The sequence below is a fragment of the Aptenodytes patagonicus genome, chromosome 17 (genome assembly GCF_965638725.1).
Source record: "Aptenodytes patagonicus chromosome 17, bAptPat1.pri.cur, whole genome shotgun sequence".
NCBI lineage: Eukaryota > Metazoa > Chordata > Aves > Sphenisciformes > Spheniscidae > Aptenodytes > Aptenodytes patagonicus.
In genome coordinates, this window is record NC_134965.1 from 557,407 (window position 1) to 584,453 (window position 27,047).

Below are 27,047 nucleotides of genomic sequence, written 5' to 3' on the forward strand. Positions count from 1 at the left end.
GCAAACCCCAACATTTCAGGCATCCAGGGCTTTTTACCTGTTAAGCAGTTGTTACCAAGCATGAAGGTACCCTCAAAAGTACCAAAGATCTTGGTTAGTGTTGATGGTGCAGTAGTTAGGGCTGCAGGGTTAGCAGCTCGGAGCTAATCTGTTCAGGACTTCAGACTTGGGGGCTGGTGTGGTTTCAGTATGTGAAAAATAGTTCTGCATAACCACAATGAGAACTGCATCAGCGTGCTCCTACCATCACACAGGCTTTCTGTGGGCTTTTTCAGCATACTGGCTTTCACACCACTTCACTTGCATTTGCTTTTAATAGTGTTAGTATCTCCGGGGGAAGTAAAAGAGTAGGTGCTGACAAAACACCAATTGTGCAGTGGTTCAATATTCATATATATATATGTGGATGAACCACTGCACAATAGGTGTTTTGTCAGCAACTACTCTTTTACGTATATATAGATACATATCTCGCAGTCAGAGGTTTCTTTTTCACCACTCTGGTAACATCTGTAACACTGGGAGCGCTAACCCCTTTCAAGTTAAACCTATCAAGATTGCGGCCAGTACTACCAAGCTAGTCTCAGCTCAAAAAAGAACCCAGTGTAAGAAAGCATAGATTATTTTTTTGTTCAAAAGAAGTCCATACAGAACTTCCTGTTGAGATAACATGATTAATATCTGTACTTTCTCGATAGTAAAAGTCAAGTCACTTCCATTTCTGTGTTACTGCAGCACTTACTAATTGTTCTTTGCCTTATCACTCCATGAAGCAATAGCTCCCATACAGTCTGTTGGAGGAGAATGGAGAGCCGGAAGCTTATACAGCTAACGAAGCCTGCTAGAGAGGAAAGTACCAACTGAGACTGGCTTGCCGTCACAATTGAAAATGAGATGCGGGGAGGAGCCCTTTAGTTTGGTGTCTTTGTTCTCATTTTGTTTGAACAGTTTTGGCATATGAGTAAATTTAAGTTTCTGTTCTTTCCTTGCCTCTTCCTTATTCTGGCACTTGATAGTACCTGCTGCAACTGGTCTTTACAGTTGGACAGAAAAAATACCTGTCTCATGAGTGTCCACGATATCCCACGTTGAAAGCATTGAAGAGTTTGCTGGCAGTATGGCTTGTTTTGGTTGGAGTCTTGGCTCTTGAGGGGAGGGTACTGAGGAAGAGGGAAGTGTACCTTGTGCTAGCATCCAGTGATGGCAGTAAGTCTTGAGAAGGTGTCAAGGAGAGAGATCCTGGGGGAACCATATCACCTCTGTCTTCTTCTAGTGGAAGGTGAGAACGGTACTTCCTGTAGTATGGGTCTCCTGATGTGGTTTGCGAGGCTCAGATTTAGGTGACACGAGGCATTTTGTACTGTGAGAGTGGCTGTTGCTACTTGTCTGATTTCAGTATTTTGACATAGGGAGAGGTCATAAGGTTTAGGGAGGAGTTGATATTTACAAACATATGGGTTGTGCAGCTGCTTGTGTCGGGCAGGTATGGATTGACAGGACAATTTTGCCATGCTGCAATTACTGTAAGTTGGTATATTGTTGGTATGTTATTATATAAAAGCTGATATATCGAGTTGGTGTAACAAATGCAAGGGTATGTTTTTCAGCATGTCTCTTCTAATCAGTCAGGATTGATTACATTGGCAGGACTTCAGAGACTTACCAGGTATTTACTAATCGACTGTTACCAAACCTATCTTCATACAGAAAATGGCTGCAAGAGCAAGAGTAGGTAGTAGCCCTGGGAAAAGTCCTAGCAAGAAGTTAGCTTTCTCCCTGGGACAGCAGCCAGCATATGACCTCTATATGCTCGCTTTTACCTGCCCCACTCCACCTCACCCCTTCCATATGGTCTCATTCCATCTGCTTCAAACCCTCCTTTGGGATGCAAAGATGAGTCTTCATTTCTTCGTCTTCTTTATTTTTTTTCTTCGAGTGTTCTCAGGACACAGAAGAATGTTGCCTATAGCTTTTTGTGCAAGTTGTGAAGGGGTGATGTTTTTGTTAGACTGAGATCAAGGCTCTGAAGAGCCAGTGTGACTCAGTTTGATGTTTTGTTCCTTTTTGTTCAGGCAGTTCTTGGTGAAAGTACACCTATTCTTCAGAGACGGGCAAAAGTGTAGAGAGACTCTCGAACCATCATGAGAAGCATAAATCCCGTTGACCTTAATGATTTGTCTCTTGGCAGAAGCTGCCTTGCTTCTTGCTCCTTACCTAGAGATGTGAAATGACATGTTTTGTTCTGTAAGACTTTCCAAGGAGCCTGTGATGTCAGGATTTAGGCCGCTTAGTATTTTTCTTTCCCCGTCTTTTTGTCAACAGCCATGGATATTGAGAGCTACTGAAATTCCAATACTTCCGTCGTGAGTGGGAAACCTGAGGTTTCTATTTTAATGCTCTTCCACATCATAGCATATATGGGAAAGCATGAGGTGTTAGGAGATGTGACTTAGTTGCTGTTGTGGGACAGTTGTGCCTGGAAGAGGCCTCTATTGTGCCAGATCTGGTTTTTTGGTAGGTAGGGTTGTGGGGAGAGTGTTCCCCATAGCTGCAGTTGTGGAAATGCAGGTGTCCGTTAGCCATGCTGACCTCTGTGGTCTCACAGCTGGACTGCTCCCAACACTTGAGCTGGCCAGAGCAGAAGTCCTTGTCGTATATTGTGCTGTAGTTCGACATCTTTGACCCTGTTGTTATATGGGATTGCACAGCAATGGATGCCACTTTGTTGATCTAGAATGAGAAATAATAATGAGGACTAATTTCTCCAGACAATTTTCATCCAGACTTTCCTCTTTCCTCAGCCCAGTTCATCCTTATGCCTTGACTTCTTAATAATTCTTGAGCTTTTTCTAGGATGGTGGGTGGAAAGTAAGATGAAGGATGGATGGCTGTGCTAAAAGAATATTAACCAAAGTCACCAATAATTTTTTTTTTTTTTTACTCCCATGGTGTAGTAAAATAAAAGAGAATGCTGATGTCTGGATACAGTAAAAGAAAGCTAATACTTCTCTGTGCTAATTCCAACAGTGAGGATGGAGAAAGAAGCAGAGGAAGAAAGAATCCGGAAGCATAAAGCTGCAGCTGAGAAAACTTTCCAGGATGGAATTGCCAAAGCGAAGCTGGTGATGCGCAGGACCCCAATTGGCACCGATCGTAATCATAACAGGTAGGAAAGGAAATGATCTCAAGCTGCCAGCTCTCCCCTCTGAGAGGAGCTTTACCAGGTAGCAGTCCACAAGAGGTGATTGATACGGAGGGTGTTGAGAGGACTCCCTGTGTATTGAACTGTGGGGGAGAGCAGAAGTGAGTTTTTTGTGTATATAGAGCGTAATGGCCTTCACTGGTTTACATGGCCAGCTTTTTGAGGCCTTCCTGTGGAAGTCAGGATCCACTAGCCAGTGGAGCTTCAAGTGCTTGCATCAGTGCTCAAGAACCTAATTACCATCTTCTTTTTTTTTTTTTTTTTCTTTTTTCATGTTTGTTGCACAGGGATGCTCTTAGAATGGATTCTAATAAAAGCTTTTCGTGTTTCTCAACTGTGCTAATATGAAGATACACATGCATTTGGTTTTTATTGAGTCAGGCACACAGATGCTTCTCCCCTCTGTGCAATTAAAGGCAGATGTGTGTAACTAGCCGGAAGAGGAGACGGGTGCCTTTTAACATGTGTGTTTCCTACAGGTATTGGCTGTTTTCAGATGAGGTTCCTGGCTTGTTCATTGAGAAAGGCTGGGTACATGACAGTGTAGACTACAGATTCATCCTTCCCCATCAGAAAAAAGATGATTTTAAAAAGGACTACAGCCCAGGAGGTATGATCAGCCTGCTTCTCTGTTGGTATTTCCTTTGTTGCTGTCTGACTGTTAGAATGGATTTGTGAATATGAGAGAGAACTGTCTAGTCTGAGTGTTTTCATGGGGATACTATGATTTAAGCCTTTAAACTCTAGAAGCCTGCACACAGGAGAGTCTGATGTTCATGATGATGTCCCTCCTGCTGCTGCAGGTCTTGAGACTGCCTGCAATGGACCACATAAGGACCATGTGATAAATCACCTTTCTCTTAAAAGCAGTGAGGTTGATTTCAATTGTGGGCTAATCCCTCTGGTTTACTCTGAACCTGCTGAGTTGCAGTGTGCCAGACTTCTTGGACAAGTAGTCAGTTGTGTGCTGCAGAGAGTGAGGGTATCCATCACAATGCTAACGTTCCACCAGTGGCAAGACTCCCAGATTAACCTGTGAAATAGTATCAAGCAGGACAGTCTTCTAGATACCTATAACTTTGCTGATTGAGGCCATTTTGGCAAACAGCCCTCTTGCACATGTCCTCTCAGCCTGCTGTTCACCTTGTACTGAATGTGCAGGTGAAGTGCAACGACTAGCCGAAGTTCTAGTGCTTCCTGTAATTTTGCCTGGCTGACTTGGAGCCTGGGTGGTGGAGCCTCGCAGGCAGAACTTGGACATGCACAAAAATCAGTCTGTGGGGAGGGAAACCTAACACTTCTATGTGGAAATAGTTCTTGGTACAGAAGAGCATGCTATAATCTGGCTCCAGTTGTCGTTTCAGTCCTGATCATTTCTTGCTTTTGAAGCATCATAGGCTGACATTGAGTCCATCTACTGCATGCGAGAGACTATATTGAGTTAAATCAGAGAGCCCTCACCTCGTGGTATTTTGTCTTAGACAATGGGCAGAGTAGACATCTGTAGAAGAATGGAACAGGGCAAAGCCACAGTGAGATACTTCATCCAGCGTGTAACTTTCCAGCCATCTGCGTCTTGGTGACTTGTTGAGCTGGAGGTGGTATCATTCAGCGGCCCTCAATGAGTGTATTTTCTTATGTGAACTTTTTCAAATATTGGCCAGCCATGTTCCTGTACACCAGCTTGCTTCCAGCTGTATTAATTTCTCAACTGCTGCCTGTGTATTTACCCAGCTAGTGTGCAAGATTTCAGCACGTTCCTTTTGAAACATAACAAGCAAAGGCTTAAATAAGCAAAGGTTTAACTTCATGTCAGACTGGTCTAAGATGCTCAGAAATACAAATACATCCTATTTATAACTCGTTCAGTTCTAAAAGTACTTTATCAATATATAGCTAAAAAGTTAAACTAGTTTTATGTATTTGAAATAGTAGGAATGCTTTATTTTATATATGTGCTTTATGATGCAGTAATTTATTTAAAAATCCGTGATTTTTTTTTCTATTTCTATAAATGCATATACTGTGAGCTTTAGCAAACTAATGCTGGATTAGTTTTCCTTGACAAATGTATTGCTGGCCTAGATGCTGAATATAAACACTTAACTGGAGATAGGTTAGTTTTTGCAAAATAAAAATGCTCACTGAGGAGGAAAATGAATACACTTGAGCGCTTGTGCTTTTCTTTTACAGACAAACGGAAGAGCGCAGCTGCCGATGGCAGAGTGAGCAAGCTTCACCGGTCTGTGCATGCTGCAGACCTTCCCGCAGAGACCACTGCACCCAAGCAGGGACAGAACTTATGGTAACGCATGCTTTTATAGCTGCGAAGTACTCAAAGCGTAGAGGTCAAGGAAACTAGGCAGGTTTCTTTTGATAGACCCTACTATATACCTATTACTGTTTCAGTACTTAACAGTTGGATTAGTTTAGCAGCTCTCCAGGCCCCTGTTACTGATATTATTACTAGTAATGAATGGCTAATAGGGCAGCCAGTCCAAGAGCCAGTGGAACCATTATAATCAATCTAATCAATCAGACTTAAAGCCAATATAAATTAAGCTGGTAAAATGCTACTTTGATGCATTGCTTTTTAAATATGTTATATTCAGAAGAATTGTTAATTTAAAAGAATCGCTGCGCTTTTTTCAGTATTGGTAAGCGTTACTTTAAAAAAAAAAAAAAAAAAGAAGAGGGGAGCAGTGACTTAGCTAAGTGTGTCTAGGTTTTCTTTCATGGTTCATCTCAGCAGACCTGAATTGTGGCACATGTGGTCCTTGAGCACATGAAATTAAAGTCTTCATTGAGATCTTTGGAGACAGGTCTATATCCTGTGTGTTCTTGTACTATGTGAGACGTGCACAGCCATCCCCCAGCTCCTTGTCAGTGTCTTCTTCCTAGGCTTCGCAGCAGACTGTGGTGGTGTCCATTTGTTCTCCTATAGCACCATATCATGGAATTGATTTTTGTTGCTACTGATAATTATAGCTTAGCAAAATTATTCTTCCATGTTGACAGCCTGTTATCCCTTTAATGTTTCCCAATGCCAAACAGTAGCCACCAACGTGTCTTCTAAGTGAATCAAATGTAAACACTCTACCTTTGAGCACGTTTGATTGTGACTTGCTCCAGTAATTGGCCCTACCAATGTCTTTTATCTTGAAAGATAATCTATGTCAACTGTTGCCCTGTGTGGTAAGGAGTGATCAGCAGTGTCCCTGTGCCAGAAAATACTGGCTACAGCTTTACCTACTAAACTGCCTGTGAAGGACTCTGCATTTTTTAGATAACCCTAAGAAGTAACTGTCACAAAGTACTTGCTCCTGCAGCTCCCGTTAGCAGCGGCTTTTCCCCAGAATTTTCCACTGCTGACACACAAAGTGAGGTTACTTGGTCTTCGATAAATATCACCAGTTGTGAGCTTAGCTCCAAAGCATAGTTCCACTGCTGCAAGTCGGAACTACTCTACTAAAGATGTTCCTGCTCCCCCAGCAGGAACTGTTAAAGAGACTGAAATTTGAGGATTTCTTGATTCATCTAAACCATTAGCATTGAGTGCTGACTCTTTGTATTGCTCTACCCCTTCTCTTTCACTGCTAGCAGGTCATAGGAGATAGCAGAGTTTCCTCTGCATGCCTTCACTCTGTCCAATATTGCCATGACAAATCTCCACCCCTTTCTCAGTCTAGTACTTTGCCCATCTTGTCACATGGCCAAAATTCAAGCAATTTCCTGGGGAATGGGTGCTAAACAGGAGGTCCTAGAGGACAGTACGATCCTCAGGGAAGTCCTCTCTGGTCTTCCTAACTGCCTCTTCTAATACTTGATCTTCATTTAGCAGAGATGGCAAGATGTGTTCCTTGTAGAAGGACAAATTATATGAGGAAAACAGTAGCTTAAATTAATAGTACATAGTGCTATAAACTGAAGACAACATAGCGCCAAATCAGATGAGTTAAGTAACACGGAATCCCTGAAACTTGTAATTCCAGGCCGAACTTGAAAAAGCATAGTATTTGATATTACAGTGTTGAATTGCTCAGTCAGGTTGGCAACTCTCAACGACATGCTGAGAGGGATCAGAGTGGTTATAAAGGTAGGAGGCTAGAGTAACTACTCATACAGCCCAGGAGAAGCAGCTCTCTGAACCAGGTCCTGTACACTCTCAGGACTGAATTATATTCTGTTACTAAGAGCTGCTTTGTATGAAGTGACCATAATATGCGGCATTCTCCTTTTTTTAGAAAAGAGAGCAACAAAAAGAATTAAGAAGCTTGTTAAAAAAAAAAAAAGAAAAGAAAAAGCTTAAAGTGGCAGCCAAAAGCCTAAAATACTTTCAAAGAGATTGTCTTAAAGTTTCCATACTAGATGGTCAAAGCAAGTGCTGCCTCTTACCTTTGAAAAAAAGGTTTGAGGAAACTTGGAAACAAAACAGCAGCAACAATAACAAAACATTCTCAGTATGGTTCACATCAGGATAAGGAAGCTATTAAAAGTAAGAAGGCCTACTTAAAAACCGTGGTTGAGTCTAAATGAAGGAAATAAAAAGGATGATAAACCGAAGTACAGACTAAGGACAAAACTTTTTTTTTTTTTTTCTTTTTTCCCTTGAGTAACAATCTTGCTTCACAAGATCTGTTGTTACAGAGCCTGCCTTAGGATAAGAGGGAGGCTCTTCTCATGAGTGAATAATTGGCTAAGAAATACGAAACAAATTACAGAAATACTCTAATCTGTGTGTTCAGCAGGGAGATGGAGAGTAATGCTAGAGGAGAATGGGGAAGTCTCCTAAAGAAAGAGGATTTTCTTTTGATACAGAAAAAAGGGATCAGGAAATTAAACTAGCAAATGGCAGTTTTGAAATAGAGGGGAAAGTACTACTTCAGATCATACAGCTGATGCATGCAACTCTCTGCTACCAGCTGCTGTGGATCTTCAAATTTGTACCTGTTCAAAGCACCAGTTGGACAAATCGCTGAAAGAGGAGTTCGTTGAGCACAAAGGTTCTTGTCCTGGCACACGAGGAAGTCCTCAAACCAGCAGATGCTAAAATCTGTAGTGGCAGGTCGAAGAAATGTCGCTGCATGCCTTCTCTGCCCCTTTGCTGCTCAGAAATAAGATACTGAGCTGGGTGGGATTTTTTTTTTTTTTTTTTTGGCCTGGCTCTTATGCCACAGTGTCTTTTGATTTCTGTCCTTTTTGGTACCTGCTAGGAAAGACTGCTAACAATCACAGCACTTGCTGGTTTTTTACTGAGAGTGTCATGCCTGTGTGCGTTGTTCTGCCAAGCAGGTTGGCAGTGTCAGCATGTCGAGGTAAAGCACTGCAAATGGAAGATCTGAGCCAGATGTAGGCCTTCATGCCCTTCAAGTGAGCAGGGGGCACAATGGCAGCTTTTCAAAGAAAATGTAACCACTTCTAACTTAGCATTATTCTGTGCTGTCTGCATGGCTTTCTCCTAACTGACAGGGCCGCCTAAAGCCATTTCCGCAGATAAGCAGTAAGCTTCCTCAGCTGAAAGACTTCTTTAAAGCTCTAGAACTGCAAATAGGTACTTAGCAAACAGGCTATCTGACAGCTGTCACCATGTACAGGTAAGCTTCTACAAGAAGACAGGTGACAACCGGAGAGCTGTTATTTCAGGGGATAGCCAGTAACTAGAACTTGCCTCTGAGGAAATCCATGTTCCTATTACTGTGTTTTCCTCTGTGGCTGTTGCCATTGATCTCTCCAGTCTCAAGGACTCCCATGAGCATAGATGGTTATGGAAGAGTCTCCTCCTTGGCTGCTTTTTGCACATTGTCCTTGCACACCCTGAGAAGCCCTGAGACCACACTGAAGTCCTTGGATATCTACACCCCCTGTTGTTTGGACACAAGGACTTGTTAAGCTATGACTCATGATGTTAGCATGTGGTGCATAGGAAGTTTGATTTCTTTGTGTTCTGCTTTAACTCCTGCCATCTGTCTCTTTTTCCTAGTAGTACATCTAACATGGGATTGAGAGTAGCCTCACAGTGCACATAGAGCATCTTTAGCTTTACCCTTTTATACTCTAGAGCGATAAGACTTTGAAATGAACACCAAATTAACTCAGTGAATGGTTGTATTTCACAGTCCTGCCCCTTTTCTCTGTGAGGATGGGAGCTGGTAGGACATTGGTGAAGGGAGAAATAGATTCCATACTTCTGCCAAGAGCTACAGAAAAAGTGGTTTCTGCTTTTAGTACTTTGTCCCCAAAAAGAAGAGAGCCCAGTGTTCTGTCCTAAAAGTGCAGAGGCTGAATCATTGTTCTCATTGAGAATCATAAATGCTTGGTTACTTCTGTCTTCTCCAGGCAGATGGACCAGTCCCATTTCTAACATTGTGCACCACTTTCACTGATGTTGATGCTTATTAAAAAAATATCTCCCTGTTTTAAAGCTTCTGGGCACATGGTCCCTGAAAAAGTCTTTTGTCCATACCATAGTGCTTCGTGAGCTGTGTACATACTGGTCTTTCCTGCAAGAACCACGGGTTAATCGCAGTCTTTGCAGTATATTAGTATGCAGGAGACTTCTTGCTCATCCTGGTCAGAAAGCAGTTGAATTTTGGAAACAGTGGCATCTCTGCAGAGTAACTCCCGTTGTTCTTCATCTATTAGGAATACACCATGATATGGCGGGTCCCCTCAGCAGACAATTTGAGTTAACCATGAGTGGGTGCTGACAGACTCCATTCTCACGCCTATATTCTACAGATGGAGTTCCCCTGTTTCCACCAACCCTCCAGAGCAGGTACTGATCCTGGGCTCCTCTAGATGTTGTCCTCTTGATTTCTTCATTCCCTAGTCTGCAGTCCAGGTTTTATACCTTTCTCTGTCCCTTGCAGCTTGTAGCCTGAGAACAGGTAGGAATATTCAGCCTGAGTGAATACTGAGAGCTCCTTTTGACTTGATGCTTGTGCCATTGTCCCTTCTGTTTTGATTGCTGACCAGTCTGCTGGCTTGTGCTGCCAGAAACGTAAGAAAAGAATCTAGGCTGTTACTTAGGGATGTGGGAAGCCCTTACCCCAGTCAGGATTTCCCCCTTTCAGGTCAGTTTGAAGACTTCCATCTGATCTTGACTCTCCCAAAGGCATCTTTCCCATCACTCCGGATTGTTATTAACCTCCGTGCCAGGCCACATGAAGGGCACCAATTGCCTTCCCCTCCCTCTTACCAAGACCCACAAGCTCATAGCCTTATTGCCTCCCCCGTTTAAAATGCCAGCCCTGTCTTATCATATCTGTGCTCCCAGCCTCGTGCTGGTTGAGCCCTGGATGGAGGTGCAGGTGGTTCCTTCAGGTAGTAGGGAGTGCATGGAGCTAGGTTGAGAACCAGGAGCTGTGGCTGCACAGAGCAGTAAGGTGTCACCAATCAAACTAACACAGGTACCTCTTTGATATGTTTATATTTTGCACATTTGAGTTCAAGCTGATGTAGAACAGTTCCCTCTCTCAGAAATCCCAGTTCTTCTCTCAGGGCGAAGTGGGAAGACTCAAGTACCTGTTGCAGATGTTCTCCCTTCCCTGTCCCATTTCCTTTTCAGCAGGAACAAAGTTGTGCCAGGGCTTAACCCTAGCTTTCTTAAAAGGATGATACCTGCTTTCTCACGCTGGCCAGCAGCCTGTGCTGTCTCTCCCCAAACCACGTAACACTGGAGAATCCAAGCGCCATATGCTAACTGTTTCCAGTGCCCTTTCATTTTTACAGTAAGATAGAACTGTGCAGGCAATTCCCCCCTTAGATTTGCAGCCACGGGGGAAAGCTGAGAAAGCTTGGGCATGGTCTTCTCGGATATTTTTCCAACTGGATCCCGTGGTGTATCACCAGCAGTGACTGATGTTGTTTCATCATGACCTAGGCAACCTTCTCGACATGCCTGAGAAATAGTCCTCTGCTGGGTATCTGCAGGACAACTGTTTTGAAGCTTGGTTTATGCCATTCCCATATTGTGACAGATTCTTCATACTGAAATATGGCTTAGGACCAATCCCAAGATTTGTCCCAAGGGTTTGGAAGCAATTTGATACCAAATATTCTAGAGAAATTTCTCTTTATTTAGCAGAAGTCCAGTAGACTTAGAAATGCTAGTCCTTGCAGTGGTCTGTCTGTGGACCTTCCAGTGAATGTAGGAATGCTAATTAGTCACCATAAGTGGCATCTATAAGAAAAAGACACAAGTTATATTGTTACAGGTTTGTGTGAATGCCTCTTGGATCCCCTGACCAGCCCTTAATCGCTACTACTTTTGAAGTGCCTGTGCTAGGCTCTAGTGGGTGAAAGATACTTGGAGCTGCTCTGTCATGTTTCTCGCAGGGAGGGTGTGCAGAGGATAGTGGTGGCCTAAAGATTTGATCTCAATGTGCAAAATGAGGATGCTCCGCAGGGTTGGAGCTGAATTGAAGCAGGTGACTGGCAAGAAACTATTTTTCTTCCATTTTTAAACTATGGAAGTCTAGTCCTATGTTTTATTGGAGTTATTAATTTACTAACAATGCAAATTGTGAGGCCATTCCCCTAATATGAGCATACTAGAACTCTGAAATATTTTCTTTTCAGATACGATATTTAGTAAGTATTTCTGCCAGAAAAGTAAGCATTATGGATACTGTTATTCCAAGAGGAGCCAGAACAGCATCTTTCTCTAGTTGTTGCTTGGCTCACCTGAGCTTGTGCCCAAGAAGAAAAATTAGATCTGGAGTCTTCTCTGTGGCTGGTAAGGATCACATAGTGGTCCTTTGCAGTTGCTTCCATATAAGGTTGATTTTGCTATTCCATCACTTCCCTCTTCTAAGGAGCAATCCTCTTCTAGAAGATATGTAATTAGTCTTATTTTCTGGAAACGAGCTCTGAAGCTCAGATTGAATCCCCACGCCCATCAGGTGAGGAGGCTCCATGACATCCTAGAATAGAGTTGGGAAAAAAAGAGGAAAAGAGCAGAATTTCAGGCTATCTTAAAGGTAGTTTATATCTACAACCCAGCACTAAAACTTGATTGTACTCTGGAATTGCAGAGAGAACGCCTTTTGTAGAGAACTCTGCAAAAGTTTTCCCCTTTTAGATTCAGCTAACTGCCAATTATCATTGCTGTCCTGAAGGACTTTCTGAGCAGAAAGGTTTAAAGCTAATCAATATGGTTTTCACATACTGCATTTGAGCTTTCAGGTTAGGGCGAGCTTCTTAGAAAGGAGGACTTCTGCACTTACAGAGGGCATAGCCTTCACAGTCACAAATCTACATCATCAGCAATTGTGGTATAAGCTAGGACATAGCCTTTTTTAATCTAGGGACTTCTTGGGTTAATGAAAGAAGTCGAAGGCTCTGCAGAAAGAATGATTAAATTGCCATGCTATGCAGTGCATAGCATGTTAATCTTTTCTAGTGCATCTAAAATGACATTCAGATTACTTAAACTGACTGCAACTTAGTGAATCTAATCCCTGGGGTAGATGACTAAATTCAAATGCCAATGTTTTAATAAACTTAATGGGGAAAAATCTATAAATCAGTTCTGTGTTTATTTTGTTTTTATTTTTCTTACCCTGGAATTGGCTACATTTGGGGGACCTTGAAACGAGGCCAATCTGAGTCAGAATGCTTATGCCAGCATTACTGGAAGTGTTTCACCTTGCTCCACGGGGTTGCGATATAGGTTACTTGTCATCCCTGCCTACTAATACTTGTGAACTATTTAGAAGAAGGAATTGTCTTGCCACAGAGATATGTTAGCTGATGTTGGTGTATGTTATATCTTTCAGGTTTCTCTGTGACAGTCAGAAGGATTTGGATGAGCTGCTGGATTGCCTGCACCCACAAGGAGTAAGAGAGAGCCAACTAAAGGAGCGTTTGGAGAAAAGGTGAGCCTGCTCTTTTGTTTTTTTTTTTCTCTATGTGCCTTCTCAAAGTCAAAGCATATCCTCGTCACAGAAAGCCTTTCCATTCCTGGGGCAGCATTCTGTGCTTCGCTTTGATCGTGCCTGTGCTGAAGAGGGGAGGATATTGAGGATGAGAAATTGCTGTTTTTCTTGGGCAGTAACTGCAGGTTCTTGAGAAGTAATACTCTAAACTGTGAAGAGGTTCTGTCTATCTTTAAATTGCTCCTTGCAAGTGGAAACAAAGGCAGTGCTGTCTCACTCACAGAGCTGGAACTACCACATGCTTTCAAGTGTCTTTTTCAAAGAACGTTCTGCACTGGTGGAGCATGTAGATCACGGTGGATACCATTGTTGCCCCAGTGCCCACGTAGCTCACAGGGCAGTGGCCTGCATGTATTCAAAGGTGGTTTTTGATTTTCCAGGTATCAGGACATCACGCATTCTATCCATTTGGCTCGGAAACAGAACTTGGGCCTCAAATCCTGTGATGGCAACCAGGAACTGCTGAACTACCTCCGAAGTGATCTAATTGAGGTTGCGACTCGGCTGCAAAAAGGAGGCCTGGGATATGTTGATGTGACACCAGAATATGAAGCAAGAGTGAGTGAACAGGCAAAGTAGTACCGAGCAAGACAAGTGTGAGCTGATACTTTCTGTGGAAGGTCTTGAGTCTTTTGTTCTCCTCAGACAAGAGGATCAGGAAAATAAGTTTTCTCATGTGTCCTCTCTTTCTAAACTATTATTTCAAGATTACACAGCTACTGGCTTGAGGTCCTTTTGGTGTAGGTGGGTCATAATGTTGGAGCTAGGTGTCCTGCACAGCTGTTAAATTGTCCTATTTCCCTCATCTAGTGGCGGGCTTCTTTATGGAGCATTAGCAGAACTCTTTATAGCTGATTTTCAGCTTCTGCGTCAAAGCCAGCATGTCTTGTTGAGACAGCAGTTTTCTATTTTGGAGGTTTGTTTGGTGTTTGGGGTTTTTTTGTTGTGGGTTTTGGGTTTGTTCTTTTTTCTCATAAATTCAGACCACTTTAGGCTTGGGGTAATGATTGTGTCCCAGTTCTAGGACCTAAAGGATGTTCTGTCCATGGGTATGTCAGCACAAGGAAGTTATTGTCCAGTGAACTAAAGTCTGAATTTTTAGTGCTCTGGCTAGTTCAGCCTAACTCACATGAGCATTACTGGTGCACTGAGTGTCTTTAGGAGGGGATAAATCTGCCTGGTGTGGGTAGAGTACACACTCCTGTGACTAGTGCATGCTCCTCCTACAAAAGGATGACGTTGTCTGGCTTGGAATGGTTAAAGCTCTGTTTAAGCTGCATCCTGAGTCACTGCAGAGACTTCCCTGTGTAGATGAGACCATAAGTGTTAAGAGGAGGGGAAAAGTGAAGTCACTAAAGGAGCGGAAGAATGGCTTAGTGCTTGGCCTTGGGTTTTGGGGGGGTTTTGGTGTTGTTTTTTTTTTTTTTTTTTCCCAAGGCATGATGCTTTTTTTCTGAACAGTGCTGCGCATGATCATCAGCTATGTATGAACTCTAGCAGAAGCAGCAGCAATATGCAGATTCCATAACTAAGTATGGTAGATACTTAATGCAGCGTTGTTATCACATGTATTCGTTTGCAGGACAGACCCACCTGAAACAGCACAGAGAGTAACATCCAACTGTTATGTGATCATACGCTCTTCCTAACAGGTATACTCACTAGAGAGCTTGAAGGATTTTGGAGACTGTGTGATTGCACTCCAAGCTGGTGTTGTTAAGAAGTTTCTGCAAGGTTTCATGGCCCCCAAGCAGAAGAGAAGGAAACATCAAGGAGAAGATTACATTGCCAAGGCTGAGGAGGTAGATGAAGACAAGAAAATGGCAGAAGAAGCTAAGGTATTGTTCACTTCAGGGCTCTGTTCCGGTCTTGTAATATAACTCTCTGAGCAGGGATGATACATTTCATCGGGTATTAAATCCTGAGCAGCTTCTCCCCATTCCAAGTTTAGAGTGCAGCAGGCTTGTCATTTATGGGGCCAGGTGTTCCCTGGTTATTTTGAAGAGTAAAAGTATTGGCAAAATGAAAATCATACTGTGGAATCACAGTTAACTTTCTCTCTATGAACAGGAAATGGGTCAAGTCAAATATTTGACTTCCTTCGTGCAGTTCCTCACGCAAGTTGGGTACTTTAATAAAAGCATATTAAGGGAGCATTTTTAGAGTACGTAACAGGAGTTATATCCATCAGAGAGGACTGATGGTGGCTTAATGCCTTTGATCCGTAAAGAGGAGGAGAGACATGGTGAGGTTTTGGTGACTGCAGGGGAGTTAGGTTCAGCTAAATATCACTGTATGCATGGAGACACCCACAGAAGATGCCAAACTGTGGGTTGTACACAGCTTGTCTGGACATCTGGGCAAGCAAGCCATATGTGCCTGCAGTAGAAAAGTGGTATTGTGAGGGTAAATACATAGCCTTCCAAATCAAAGCTCAGAAGGGATGGAGAAGAGCTGCGTAGGATTTGGTAGGGTCCTACAGGCAGTTGAGCTGTACCAGTGTTTCATCCTAAGAGGGATAGTAGTGCTCAGGGGTAGTTTCTGTGCACTGAATTGAATGGGACATTAGTGACCCATGACAAGACTTTCCCCACTGCCCCCTTCAATGTGCTCTGCCCTGATTGATCACTGACTTCAGCAGAAGTAGCAAGATCAGAATTGGATCAACAGAAGCATTTGAAATTCCTAACTTCAAAAAGAAATATTAGATGCTTGACTGGTGTTGGGGTGTGGGGTTTTTTCTTTTTTGTTGTTGTTGTTGTTGTTGTTTAAAGCTCCTGTCAGTGTATGCTGAACCCTTGTTTGAACATCAAGTCCTTGCTGTGCTGTGGCATTGCCATGTTAGCAGGATATTTGGATAGGCGCTAGAAATTTTCACATTCCTTAGTTGTCCTGAAGTATTTAACCTTTGCTAACTTTGAATCTTCCAGTCTTCAGTGCAAAGGGAATAGAAGGCTACCTTATCCTAAAAGCTATCGGCAGAATAGAGCCGTAAAAATCAGTTATGTCTGGGACAAAAAGGACCCAGATCATCACATTTCCTGTATCTACAGCAACACCATATCATGCCTTACTCTCATGTGTCTTACAGCTATAACCATAAAGGTTATACCTGTAGGGCATACTTTAAGGGTAGATTTTCCTACAACATCTAAATGGATAGTAATTCAGCAGTGTGAGCTCTGTATTTGAACCCTGGTCACTTCTGTACTGTTGCTAAAGCTATATCAGATTTAAAACCCAAGCTTTTATCTGCCTGAAAATTGAGCCATTTTGATCATTAATGTTTGGTTAGTTTCTCCATTCTGCCTTAGAGCATTGCTCTCTTACTTGCTGACATGGTTACGGAGCATTGTTCGTTACAGCAAGGCCAGGCTTCTGTAGCGTGCTTCATTCCAGCACTTGCAGAACTTTCAGCTACAGCAGCCTGGTTAGACGAAGTGCTCTGTGTGACTGAAACATCCCGATTTGTACTTTCTCCTCTGTAAACCAGCTGGAACAGTAGGATTTCTGAATATTGCTGGACTTGTAATCATAAGTTACTTTTCCCCCCCCCCCCCCCCCCCTCACTAGTGTTACCCAGTCTGTCTAATGTGACTGCATACTTAGCTATACAGCTCAGCCTTATAGGTATGGGCACAGATTTCAGTATTGCCAGTCTGAGTTTGTGGTCGTGCAGGTTCTCCCTCCAGAGCACTGGCTTTTGTGTTGTGCCAACGTCTCTGGAGCATTTATTTATGCAGTGCAGTGCCTTCTTTATCTGGCTCAAGAGTCTTCTAGACATTTGTGGTGGTATGAGCAATGTTCGACTTTTTTATTGGGTTTTGGGGTTTGTTTGTTGGTTTGTTTGGTTTTTGGTTTTAGGTTTTGTTTGGGGTTTTTTTTTTTTGCCTCGGTTTATCTGGAATGAGCTTTCTTTTTGCCAAAGCAGCAAACCTTTATAGATGACCTTGAAAGAGCAGCCCAGATCTTAGATACAGTTATCCGATAAAAAAACCCAACTGACTGTTAGGCTTTTAAAGGCAAATCTCTTGCATAGGCCTAGAATTATGAAGTCTTTTAGGGCCAGAACTGCACTGAGAGTACATAGCAGGTAAAATACAGCATAGCCGTACTGGAAAAACACACTTAATGTACTTGCAGACTATACGAGTGAAATTGCAGTCCTGCAGTATGGTTATGTCTCATTTTTCCTGTGAGAAACAAGTTATGGCTTAATAGGCACCCATTTGCTGACACAATTGTCTATACTAAGGGTTCCTGCTGGCTCAGCTACATAGCTAGAGATCACGCTGCTGAGTGGCAAAAGATTGCAATGTAGACCTGGCTTATGGCTGTTTCTGAAAAGCAGTCTTGTGCCCCAGTGTTTAGGCAAATGTTCCCATTTCCAGTGGCAGTAGCACTGGGCTATCCCAGAAGAGGACAGGGAATATGCGACCTCTTTGCAGCATGACATTGCAGCACAATTGCCTGAGTGTAGTGAAGAGCATGGGTAGGTTATCCACCCCTGCTACTTGCTGTCAGCGGTGTTTGCAAGGGAAAAGGCTAGGGGGGGCAGTCTTCACCTGCAGACGATACTCAAAGAGCAGCTTCACAACCAAGCGATTACCGTTTCAGCTGTTCAGAGGGACATCTGTCATCTTAGGATACCAGATGAGAGCCTTTCTAGCTGGAGGTTTGTCCACCTTTACCAAAGCAGGCGTTTTCTGTCACTCTGAAGTTGAAATGTGACTGAGGACTTCTCCTTTAGTATTTTTGTGGGGTTTTTTGTTTTCCCTGCTAGATTGCTCCTCTCCAGTCAGGAGGGTATTTAAGTAACTTCTTCCAATCTCCTGTTTTGCCTAGTTGGCAGTCTGAACTCCCTTGATAATGGTACTGCTAAAATGCCATAGTCTCATGATGCTTGGGAAGCAAGGCTAAAAATCTGTTAAATTCCACAGGCTTGGGGAGAAAAATCTAAGCAAAACTTGCCAACAGCTTTTGCAGATTTATCTTGGCCCAGCAGTTACCCGGTATGTTAACAGCAAAACCCATGGAACAGTTACTTGGAAAATCAATTACACAGTATGTGAAGCACCTCAACAATGTTCTGCAAAGAAATAGCACAGCGCTGTGTAATCTGCCACAGTAGGCTGTGCAGGTTTCCGTTTGTCTTGAATGTCTTGGGCTCCAAGTTCCACGCTAGCAATGGCAGCAAGGATGTTGGCATTTTAGAACAGTTTGTGTGTTTTTCCAAGCATCTAATATATGCTGTGCTTCCTCAAATTCAGTGGGAGGAGAATGTGCAACTCTGCAAAAATCCTGGATTTTGTTTGGCTCCCAAATTGCTGTCAGCTGCAGAGTTTAGATTTTCCCATCTGACACTTCACTGTTTGTTTTTTCATTCTCCTGGGGTAGAAGAACATTAACTTGAGTCCTATTATGTCCCTGTCATGTCTAGGCCATCACCTCATTGTTGTAAAGCAAAGGATTAACATTGGAGTTGAACATGCGGTGGCTCTGGATTACTTCTCTGTTCTGGTGCATTTCCGATTTACCACAACGTTGTTTCTAAACCTCCAGAGCTGAGTTTGAGATTTCGCGTGTGGCTTGCTATGTGCAGACTCCAGCAGTTGCCTTGATGCAAATCTCAGGTTTAATGCTTTTCATCCTCACTTGCAGCTAATTCAGGGATTTCACATGCACTGAGGTCATCTTGTCTCAGGAAAGCGGCTGGTTTCATATTTGGGGCTCCAAATGCTTTGCCTGTCAAATCTGATTGTCGCTGATGTCACGGTCCCCTTTGCCAGCTGAGCAGCTCGGAGGACCGGGAGGACCAAGCATGTGGTGGGTCTTGCTGATGGTCTCCAGTGTCTGCAGTACCCACTGGAGGGCAGCACAGGCTGCTCTGATCCACCACGCTCAAGTGGTGTTGCCAGCTGTCGCCTAACTTTCATCCTGCATTTTACAGTGCTAGATTTCTGCCTTTTATTTTCTTAGCCTGATGATTATTTGGGTTAGACTTTCAGAGCAAGAATTTAGTGGAGTTCACATAGGTTGTTTCAGCCTGGCCGTGAAATGCAAAAGGGCTTTACTGTTATGAACAAACTGTCTGATCCAGTGAGGCTGGTTATGGATAAACCACAAATAGGACTGCTGAGGCTATACAGAAGGAAAGAAATACAGAGTTGAGCTTTGGTTATTAAGGGCCCCAGCTAAAGGATATAAAAACATCTTCAGACTGTAGCGAGCTGTGTCTGTGTGCTTCGTTGTAAGTTGTTAGGTCTGTCTGCAGGTTGCTTCAGCCATGGAGAAGTGGAAGACAGCAATCCGTGAGGCCCAGACCTTCTCCCGTATGCACGTGCTGCTCGGGATGCTGGATGCCTGTATCAAGTGGGATATGTCGGCAGAGAATGCCAGATGCAAAGTGTGTCGCAAGAAAGGTATGCATTCCTGCCCCACGCCTGCGTAACAGTCGGACGCTGTCACCTCTCCATGCCCTGCTTAGGCAACGTGCCCTTGTAGTCTGTCACTCTGTCTTTGGCTGTATTTTGAGTTTTGAACGTCAGGATTTACAGTCAGAAGCATTGATCTCACAGAAGCATTTGACCCTGACTCCAATAAACCATTCTTACGAAACCAGTACACAGTCTTGCAGAACATTGCAGAGCTGCTATCCCCTGGATATTCAGGGTACTTGGATACAAGTCATCCGCAAATCCTTCTGGGAACACTTGTGCCGCTGTCCATTCCCTGGTTTCATTTTTGAGTTGGAATGGTCTTTGGGTCTCTGAGCCTTGTCAGTTAATCCCATCTTTTACAGAAGGAACGAGCAAGGAGAGGTTGGGAAGGTTATTGTCCTTTGTAGCCGAATGGGAGAGAGCGAGGTGGGATGATGCTGCTTTGAGGCTGGAGTGGGAGTAGAACTGCTTGATGAGCTGGAAGAAGCAAAGTCTTTGCCTCTTGTGTGAGAGCAGAGAAATTAAGCTATGTGCCTTTGGCTGCTGCTCTGCTAAGGCTGGGGAAGTAACCAAAAAGGTGACAAGGGGCCACCTTCTCTGTATGCACTATAGGATGAAGGGCTTTAGGGTCTTGCAGGTGGAGGGGGAAGTAGAAGGGGTGTCACCAGTGATGGAGTGCTAATATTTGTTCTGCCATAACCTCTCCTTTTGGATGGAAGCCTGGAGGAAAGAGCTTGGTAGTACATTCTGCCTCATCATGTGCCTTTTGTATCACTTTCTATTTGCTGAAACACTAGTGGGAAATGAGGGCAGGCAGACCTCTGGGGGAATGCTGGGCCACTTTTGTTTACCATCCACCTCTTCAAAGAAAATAAGGGCTGAATTGGTGCAACATTCTCCTTCACTGTGGAGCCTCAGGGATATTCCAAACCAATGCAGAAACAGTCCTATCTCCTGCTGAGAGGAGATTCTAGGCAGATGTAAGAGCGGGTTCACCTGAGACTGACAGATTGTAGTTTCACAGAACTTAAGAACTGGGATGTTAGAGAAAGAGACATGCTGGCAAGCTCTCTGTACTTTCTATTTTTTCCTCTTCAGTAAATGAAATAGCTGGCTCAGGACTGTCTCCCTGTTTCCCTACATCAGTGAGACAGAGAGACTAGCACAGAGAGACAGCACAGAGAGACTAGTTCTGCTGCATACTGATTTTCTTTGTAGGCTTGCTACCTTAAGTAGAAATAAGATGCTGTGCAAGTTGACCAGATTGAGGCTAGAATAGGAACAGCTGCATTCATAGCTTCTTGCTAGGCTCTTGGGCATCTCTGCAGCAAACGTCTCTTTCCCTGTGTTTGGCTTGAGATTTAGCCTGGGTGGAACCTATTTGGCAGGTTTCTACCTTTGCCTCAAATGAAATCTTTGCAGGGCAAGGGACTTTGCATTGTTTTGTTTGTTTGTTTTTAAACGCTGCTGGTTTCCACTGCAGTGGTGGAACCAAGAAGGAAGGGTCCCTGCCGTCAGAGGGTACTTTGCATCTTTCTCTTGCTTTGTCCTGACCTCCAGCACTGCAGCAGCTTCTGCTTCTCAGGTTGAGCAAGGCTGCAGCACTCAGTTACAAGTAAGTTGCCCTCTCCTAGGTGAGGATGACAAGCTGATCCTGTGTGACGAGTGTAACAAAGCCTTCCACCTGTTTTGTCTGAGACCGGCTCTCTATGAGATACCAGATGGTGAATGGCAGTGCCCAGCGTGTCAGCCTTCTACTGCCAGGCGCAGCTCACGGGGCAGGTGAGTGACCCTCCTCTCCTTTGCGTTGCCACTGATGCACAGTTCTAGCCGTGCTTTCACAAGATGACCAAAACAGCCTGAAACAGAGCCCCTTTAAAAGGTTTGAAATAGCCTAGTTAACTCAATGGCACTGGCACAATAGAAAAGCAATTTTTTCAGGCTGTAACTTTAGCACACCTGTGTTGTACTGACCCATGACAACTTCAGGAGTTTTAATAAATGACTTATGTGTGGCAGTGAAAACATGCACAAAACATCAACCAAAATTGGATGCGCTAAGGGCTGTTGTTTTCTTTGAGCAGCTAGTTGGGTTGCTTTTTTATGGGAGTGTAGTTGGTAGCACTGCAGCTCTGTAGTCCATTGGGCTGTTACTGTTGTGTTCTTGTCAAGTTAGAGCAGACATTACTCCAGGCTGCAGCTCAGCCCCTACTGTGCTACTAAAAATCAGGCTACAAAATGCCACTCTGATGGTTTTCTGGACCTGATAAACCTTAACAAGGCAGGAGTCCTTAAAGGGCTACAGAGGGAACATGATCTGAGGAGGAATCAAAGTTGTTCTATGCAGCAGAAATTAGTAGTTGCCTCCTGACAGTAAGGGGTTGAATTGTTTTTTGAATTGCAAGCTGAAAGTTAAATGTATGCGAGATGTATTTTTCTGTTTACAATGTATGTCCTCTGCTGATCGTGGCTGTACTGCATCTACCTGCTTGTCAGCAAGGCGAGGCTATCAAATGGCATCTGAAGCATAAGCAGTCAACAAACAGATCCTCCCTTCCAGAGCGGCAGACAATAGAGGTGTACTAGCTTGTAATGTGCAGGTGGTGTATGGCCTTAAGAGTATTACTTACGCCCTGGGCACCATTTAAGAGTTCATCAGGCTTGTACAAAAATGACAGGGCTTCAATGCAGCTGTTCTAGCCTGAGATCATAGTTCCTTTGATGTGGCAGAGTTACCTGCAAGCTGCTTGGCTCCTGGATGAGAGCCATCAGGTGGGGTAACACCTGTCTTGTTATCTGCTTTCTGCTCTTGTCTTCCTAGCTGAGGCAGGAAAAAAATGTCAGCCTGGGAGCACTTTTGCCCCCCCTGTACTGTGGGAGCTTAGTCTTATTCCTTTTACTGCTCAAGAACCTCTTTTTCCAGAGGATTGAGACCCCCACAACAGCTTTGCCTTTGTCCGCTTTTGCCTATGCATGCTGTTCTGTTTTCCTGTTTTTGTAATGGTTTGAATGCTTTAACAGGCACATGTGAGAAGTCGCAACTGTCCTGGGCAGGGAGTCTCTGTGGCTTCTGACATCAGCACATAAGAAGCCTGACGCTCTGCTCACTACTAAATACAAGCTTAGCTGTGAATAATACTAAACGAGGTCTGTTTCCTATAGTGCACATGCAAGTGGCATGACAGTGGAAGGAGATAATGGGAAAATATTCCAGCAGAAACAAAAAAGCCCCCCTTTTGAAACTCCTTAGGCCAGGCTTGCAGACCTGGGTAAAACAGCAGCACGTCCTCTCAGGGAGGAGTAATTGCACAGCAATCACAATCTTGAAATCCCTTATCACGTGGCCAAGGTGCCTAGAACAGCAAAAAATATACACATTCAGCTGTTGGGGATTTTCAGCCCAGATGTTCAGATGATAGCCTGGGAAGTGCCCTTTTAGCTGTAGCTACAACTTGATACTCTCTGAAATACAGTAGACTGCTTCAGTCTGAGACTGGGTGTTTATTTTACATTGAGGTGATCAGCAAGTCTCTGCCTGTGAACAGAGGGCCCAGGGCCCCTGATGCCTAGGCTCTGGTACAACAAATGTGTTTACCTGCCTTACTCTAGGAATTATGCAGAGGATTCTGATGAAGATGAAGATGAAGAAGGTGAGGAAGCTTCTGATGAACCAGATGCTGAGGAGGAAGAAGAGGAGGAAGAAGATTATGAAGTTGCTGGACTGAAATGTAAGGCTTTGACCATGCAGGAAAGTAACAGAAAATATTAAGACTTTGCCTTCAGTGTCCAAAGTTTTGGTCCCATTTGGGACTTGTGCTTTTCCTCACATAGAACAGGTTCTTACTTGGAAACATTGGGAGATGTCACAGGGGAACGTTGTGGTGGTGCTGTACATTACCTGGGGAGCTGGAGTGAACTCTTGTCCCTTTGTGGTAGGGTCAGTGCTAGCAAAGACTGAAACTGCAGTGAGCTCTCGCTTGCTGCCCAGTCACTCCCCTGGGAACGCTGCTGAGACCATTAAGAGTGCTGTGAGGCGGTCAGCAGAGGCTGCAGCAGGGCAGGGTGAGGCAACAGCATTATCAGTTACTGGTATTGGCAGTCTCTGTGCCTACAGGGTTTGTTGGTAAACTGGATGCTGTTAATAGATGCTTATGGAGCTTTAACCACAACCACCTCTCTCCGCTTTTTCCCTTCCCACCAGCTCATAACCTCTTAAATGCAGGATTTGTAGTGATTTAGCAAGGAGGCATTTTCACACAGTAGGACTAGCACTTCCTCTGCCCATTCCTGTGGGAAGGCGCAGCACTCGAGGTGTAGTGTGGCCTGGACTGCCAGCACCTTTTGGTTGCATACAGAGACCACTCGGTATGCATAACTGGCTCATTCCTGGGCAGCTGAGTGGAATAAAATAGCATTTTCTAGACTCCTCAATGACTGCTTCTCCACTTAACCACTTTTTAGTATGTGTATCCACTTTGGTTTTAGGTGAATTTGACTCAGTCTCGTTTGGGCAACTTGATGCACTGAAAAGATCAATCTTGGAATGGCACGTTACCAGCATTTGCTTTCTGTCAAAATGCCCTTGACTGACGTAAAATTAACTTCAGAGTGTCTTAACCAGGGCAGATGGTGGAATCCGGAGACTGGGACCCAAAGGATTATCCCATGTTCTTTCAAGGGTTTCCATCCAGGTCTATCAGTCTTGATTCTCCTGCTTTATTCTGGTTTCAGAGATGTTCACTGATACCCTGGCTATGGACACTGCTTGTTGTTCTGCGGTGTATCCATGTCCACACTTGGAGTGTGTTCAGCCTATGCTGCATGGCCAAGTCAGGAGCTGAGCCAAGGTTTCCAAACAATAGCAAAAGAGGGTTACAGTCACTAAAAATAAAGCGCTAAATGCAACCCCTGGTTTTAAAGAGCATTAACATGGAAAGGTCACTGTGGAAAACTTTTGTTTTAATAGAGAAGTCCCATTAATCCTCATGGCATTTATCCCGAGGGATATAACCTAGAATGTTGGATTGTCAGACATTTAACACGTGCCGCACGCTTGACACACAAGCAGAGCGACAGCAGGCAGACGTCCCACTGCTCTGACACACGCTTCTCATACAGGGGGCCCGGCAAGATGATTTATTGGACAGGGCTGGATTAGAGGCTGCAGATGAAGTGCTACAGCACGCTGGATACAGCCTGCTCAAGCACTTGTGACCAGGTGGAAGGAGCTTGGCTGGGGAAGCAGACTAACACATTCTCCTGATACAGAGGGGTCATGGGAGAAACTTAAGACAAGGGAGTGCGTCAGCACGCTTGCATTTCCATCAGTGTGAAGCTCTGACAGGCAGACTAACAAACGGGCAAGTGCCCTTCTGTGGGATATAATGCAGCAGCCCCGGTCTTGGGGAATAAAATCCCATTGTTTCCCACTTGCAGCACGTGGAGCAGCTCCCGGCTGCAGTAACTCGACACTCTCCCTGCACGCAGTTCACTTTCCAGGGGGGCTTAGCAACTGGCTTATCCTACTGTGTGGGCCACTTGAAAATGCTTGGAAAAAGCACCCATCCCCAAACCGGTGAGGAGCAAGGGGGCAGCAGGAAACTGGGGAAACTGCAAGTTTCTGCTCCTGGTGCTTTCAGAAGGGATGTTGCAGTTATATTTGAGACAACTGTCTGGCCTTGCATTACTTCCTCTGCCCTCGCTCAAGTCTCGATGCGTCCGGGTCTCAGCACTTGGTTCTGCAAGCAGAGGGGCTTGCTGTTACAGCCCTGGGCAAGCCTTACCTGCAGCAGGTCCCCCGGGTCTCAGGTCTGCCAGTGCTGTTGGCTGGCATGTGTGACCACCCTTTAGGAGAAGGCTGTTGCCAGATGGCAATGGCCTCTTTTTGGACAGGAGGCGATTACCCGCATATCTCATCTGGGGAGGGTATCAAGAGCACAGCTGACATGAGCATGTGCTGAGTGAGGACAGGATGACAAGAAGCTGGGTCGTTGCAGTCGTCTGTGGGTTCGCTAGCTCCTCTGTGCTGTGAGCAAGGGTCTGCCTGGTGCATACGGCTGGGCAAAGGGCTTGTGATCTCTGCTTCCAGGTTAACCCATTCCTCTAAGCCCATGGCTTATATGTTTCAGTGAGGCCCAGAAAGGCAGCCCGGGGCAAGCAGAGCACAGCCATGTACTCCTCGAGGCAGGGAAGGCACCAAAGGAAGAAACAGTCGCTGCACCCTGCCAGGGGACCCCGGCAGCGGGCTGCACCTGTCAACGGCGCAGACATTGATGAGCTGGTAAGAGCCAAATTGCTCCCTGGAGGCTGCTCACATCATGAGTTATAAACGAAACAGGTGTCACGCTTCCTCCCCTCCCCTTCCCAAAGAAATACCCTGAATCGTATTGTGAAACCCGGGCTGGGCTGGGGGCGGGTTAACAAAGGAGGCATATCCTTAAGGGCCCGGTACAAACGGAGCACAGATATGCCAGGCATCTTTCCCCAGCCGCTTTCACACATTGTCCCCCTTGAGTAGCAGGCAGCCTGCAGCTTGTTAAAGGGTTTTAAATAGTATCCATATGTCTCTGCAGAGAGGTGGGGGGACTGAGGGGGTCCTGGATGGTCAGAGAATGCCAGCAATGTTGGACCCTTGCTCCCCAGCCTTGGCCATTTTCTCACAGTTGTTGTCCGTATGGTCGCTCCCCAACCTCCAGGACATAATTTGGCTGGTTTAGGTTTCACTTGACATTTAAAGAATAAAACCTTATGCTCCTGAACAGAGCAATCTTGTGTGTGTGTGTGCGTGCATGCGAGGTGGGGTGGAGCTGCAGCGTGCTGTGCTGTTTGTCCTGGGAGGGGACACACCACAGGGGATACGTGAGGATACTCTAGCCCCATGGGCCACATCACAAGCCTCTGCTAGATCTGCCATCTGTCCACTGACAGGCACTAGTAGTGCTGGTGTGTCCTGTCACTCTTGAGCGATCTCGATCATGGTCTTTGGGCTCACTGCTGCTTTTGCTGGGTGTGGGTGGGCTGGCTAATGGATCTGCAGTGTCCTTTTAGCTGGTCTGTGTTACAGAATGGAGGGCAACCAAACCAGCAAGCCCAGCATGGGCTGCCACGGCCAGCTTAGAGGGATATTCAAGTGGGGAAAACCTTATTGGAACAGCCGGGTCAGGGTCTCTGACAAAACACTGAGTTGGGGAAGAGGACTCTGCTAGGGCTCTTTCACTTACCATTTGTCCTAGGAAGAGACCGAAGCTAGCTCAGGAATAGTGCCCTGTGTTGTGGAGCCTTCCCGCCATCTGACGTACCCTAAGCAGCCATGCCTCACGAGCGGTGCGCTCAGAGCCGAGGGGATGTCCCTGTGCTGGTGCCTGACCTGCTGCGGATCCCCGGGCAAATGGCTGACCTTGTGTTCAGCCTGTGTGCGGGACAGCAGTGCTCGAGGCATCAGCTGCTCTTTGGTATTTAAAATGGCGT

The 27,047-nt window shown here is 44.8% G+C and overlaps 1 protein-coding gene across 1 annotated transcript in view; it reads left to right on the forward strand.

The window, feature by feature from the left end:
- BAZ1B (bromodomain adjacent to zinc finger domain 1B) overlaps window positions 1-27,047 on the forward strand; it is a 51,452-nt gene that overhangs the window by 20,936 nt on the left and 3,469 nt on the right. The window contains exons 8-17 of the mRNA XM_076354882.1: window positions 3,028-3,166; window positions 3,682-3,812; window positions 5,396-5,507; window positions 12,982-13,080; window positions 13,521-13,698; window positions 14,793-14,978; window positions 19,415-19,562; window positions 21,215-21,362; window positions 23,190-23,308; window positions 25,709-25,860. Of these exons, the coding sequence (XP_076210997.1) occupies window positions 3,028-3,166; window positions 3,682-3,812; window positions 5,396-5,507; window positions 12,982-13,080; window positions 13,521-13,698; window positions 14,793-14,978; window positions 19,415-19,562; window positions 21,215-21,362; window positions 23,190-23,308; window positions 25,709-25,860 (1,412 nt within the window). The remainder of the gene's footprint in view (window positions 1-3,027; window positions 3,167-3,681; window positions 3,813-5,395; window positions 5,508-12,981; window positions 13,081-13,520; window positions 13,699-14,792; window positions 14,979-19,414; window positions 19,563-21,214; window positions 21,363-23,189; window positions 23,309-25,708; window positions 25,861-27,047) is intronic.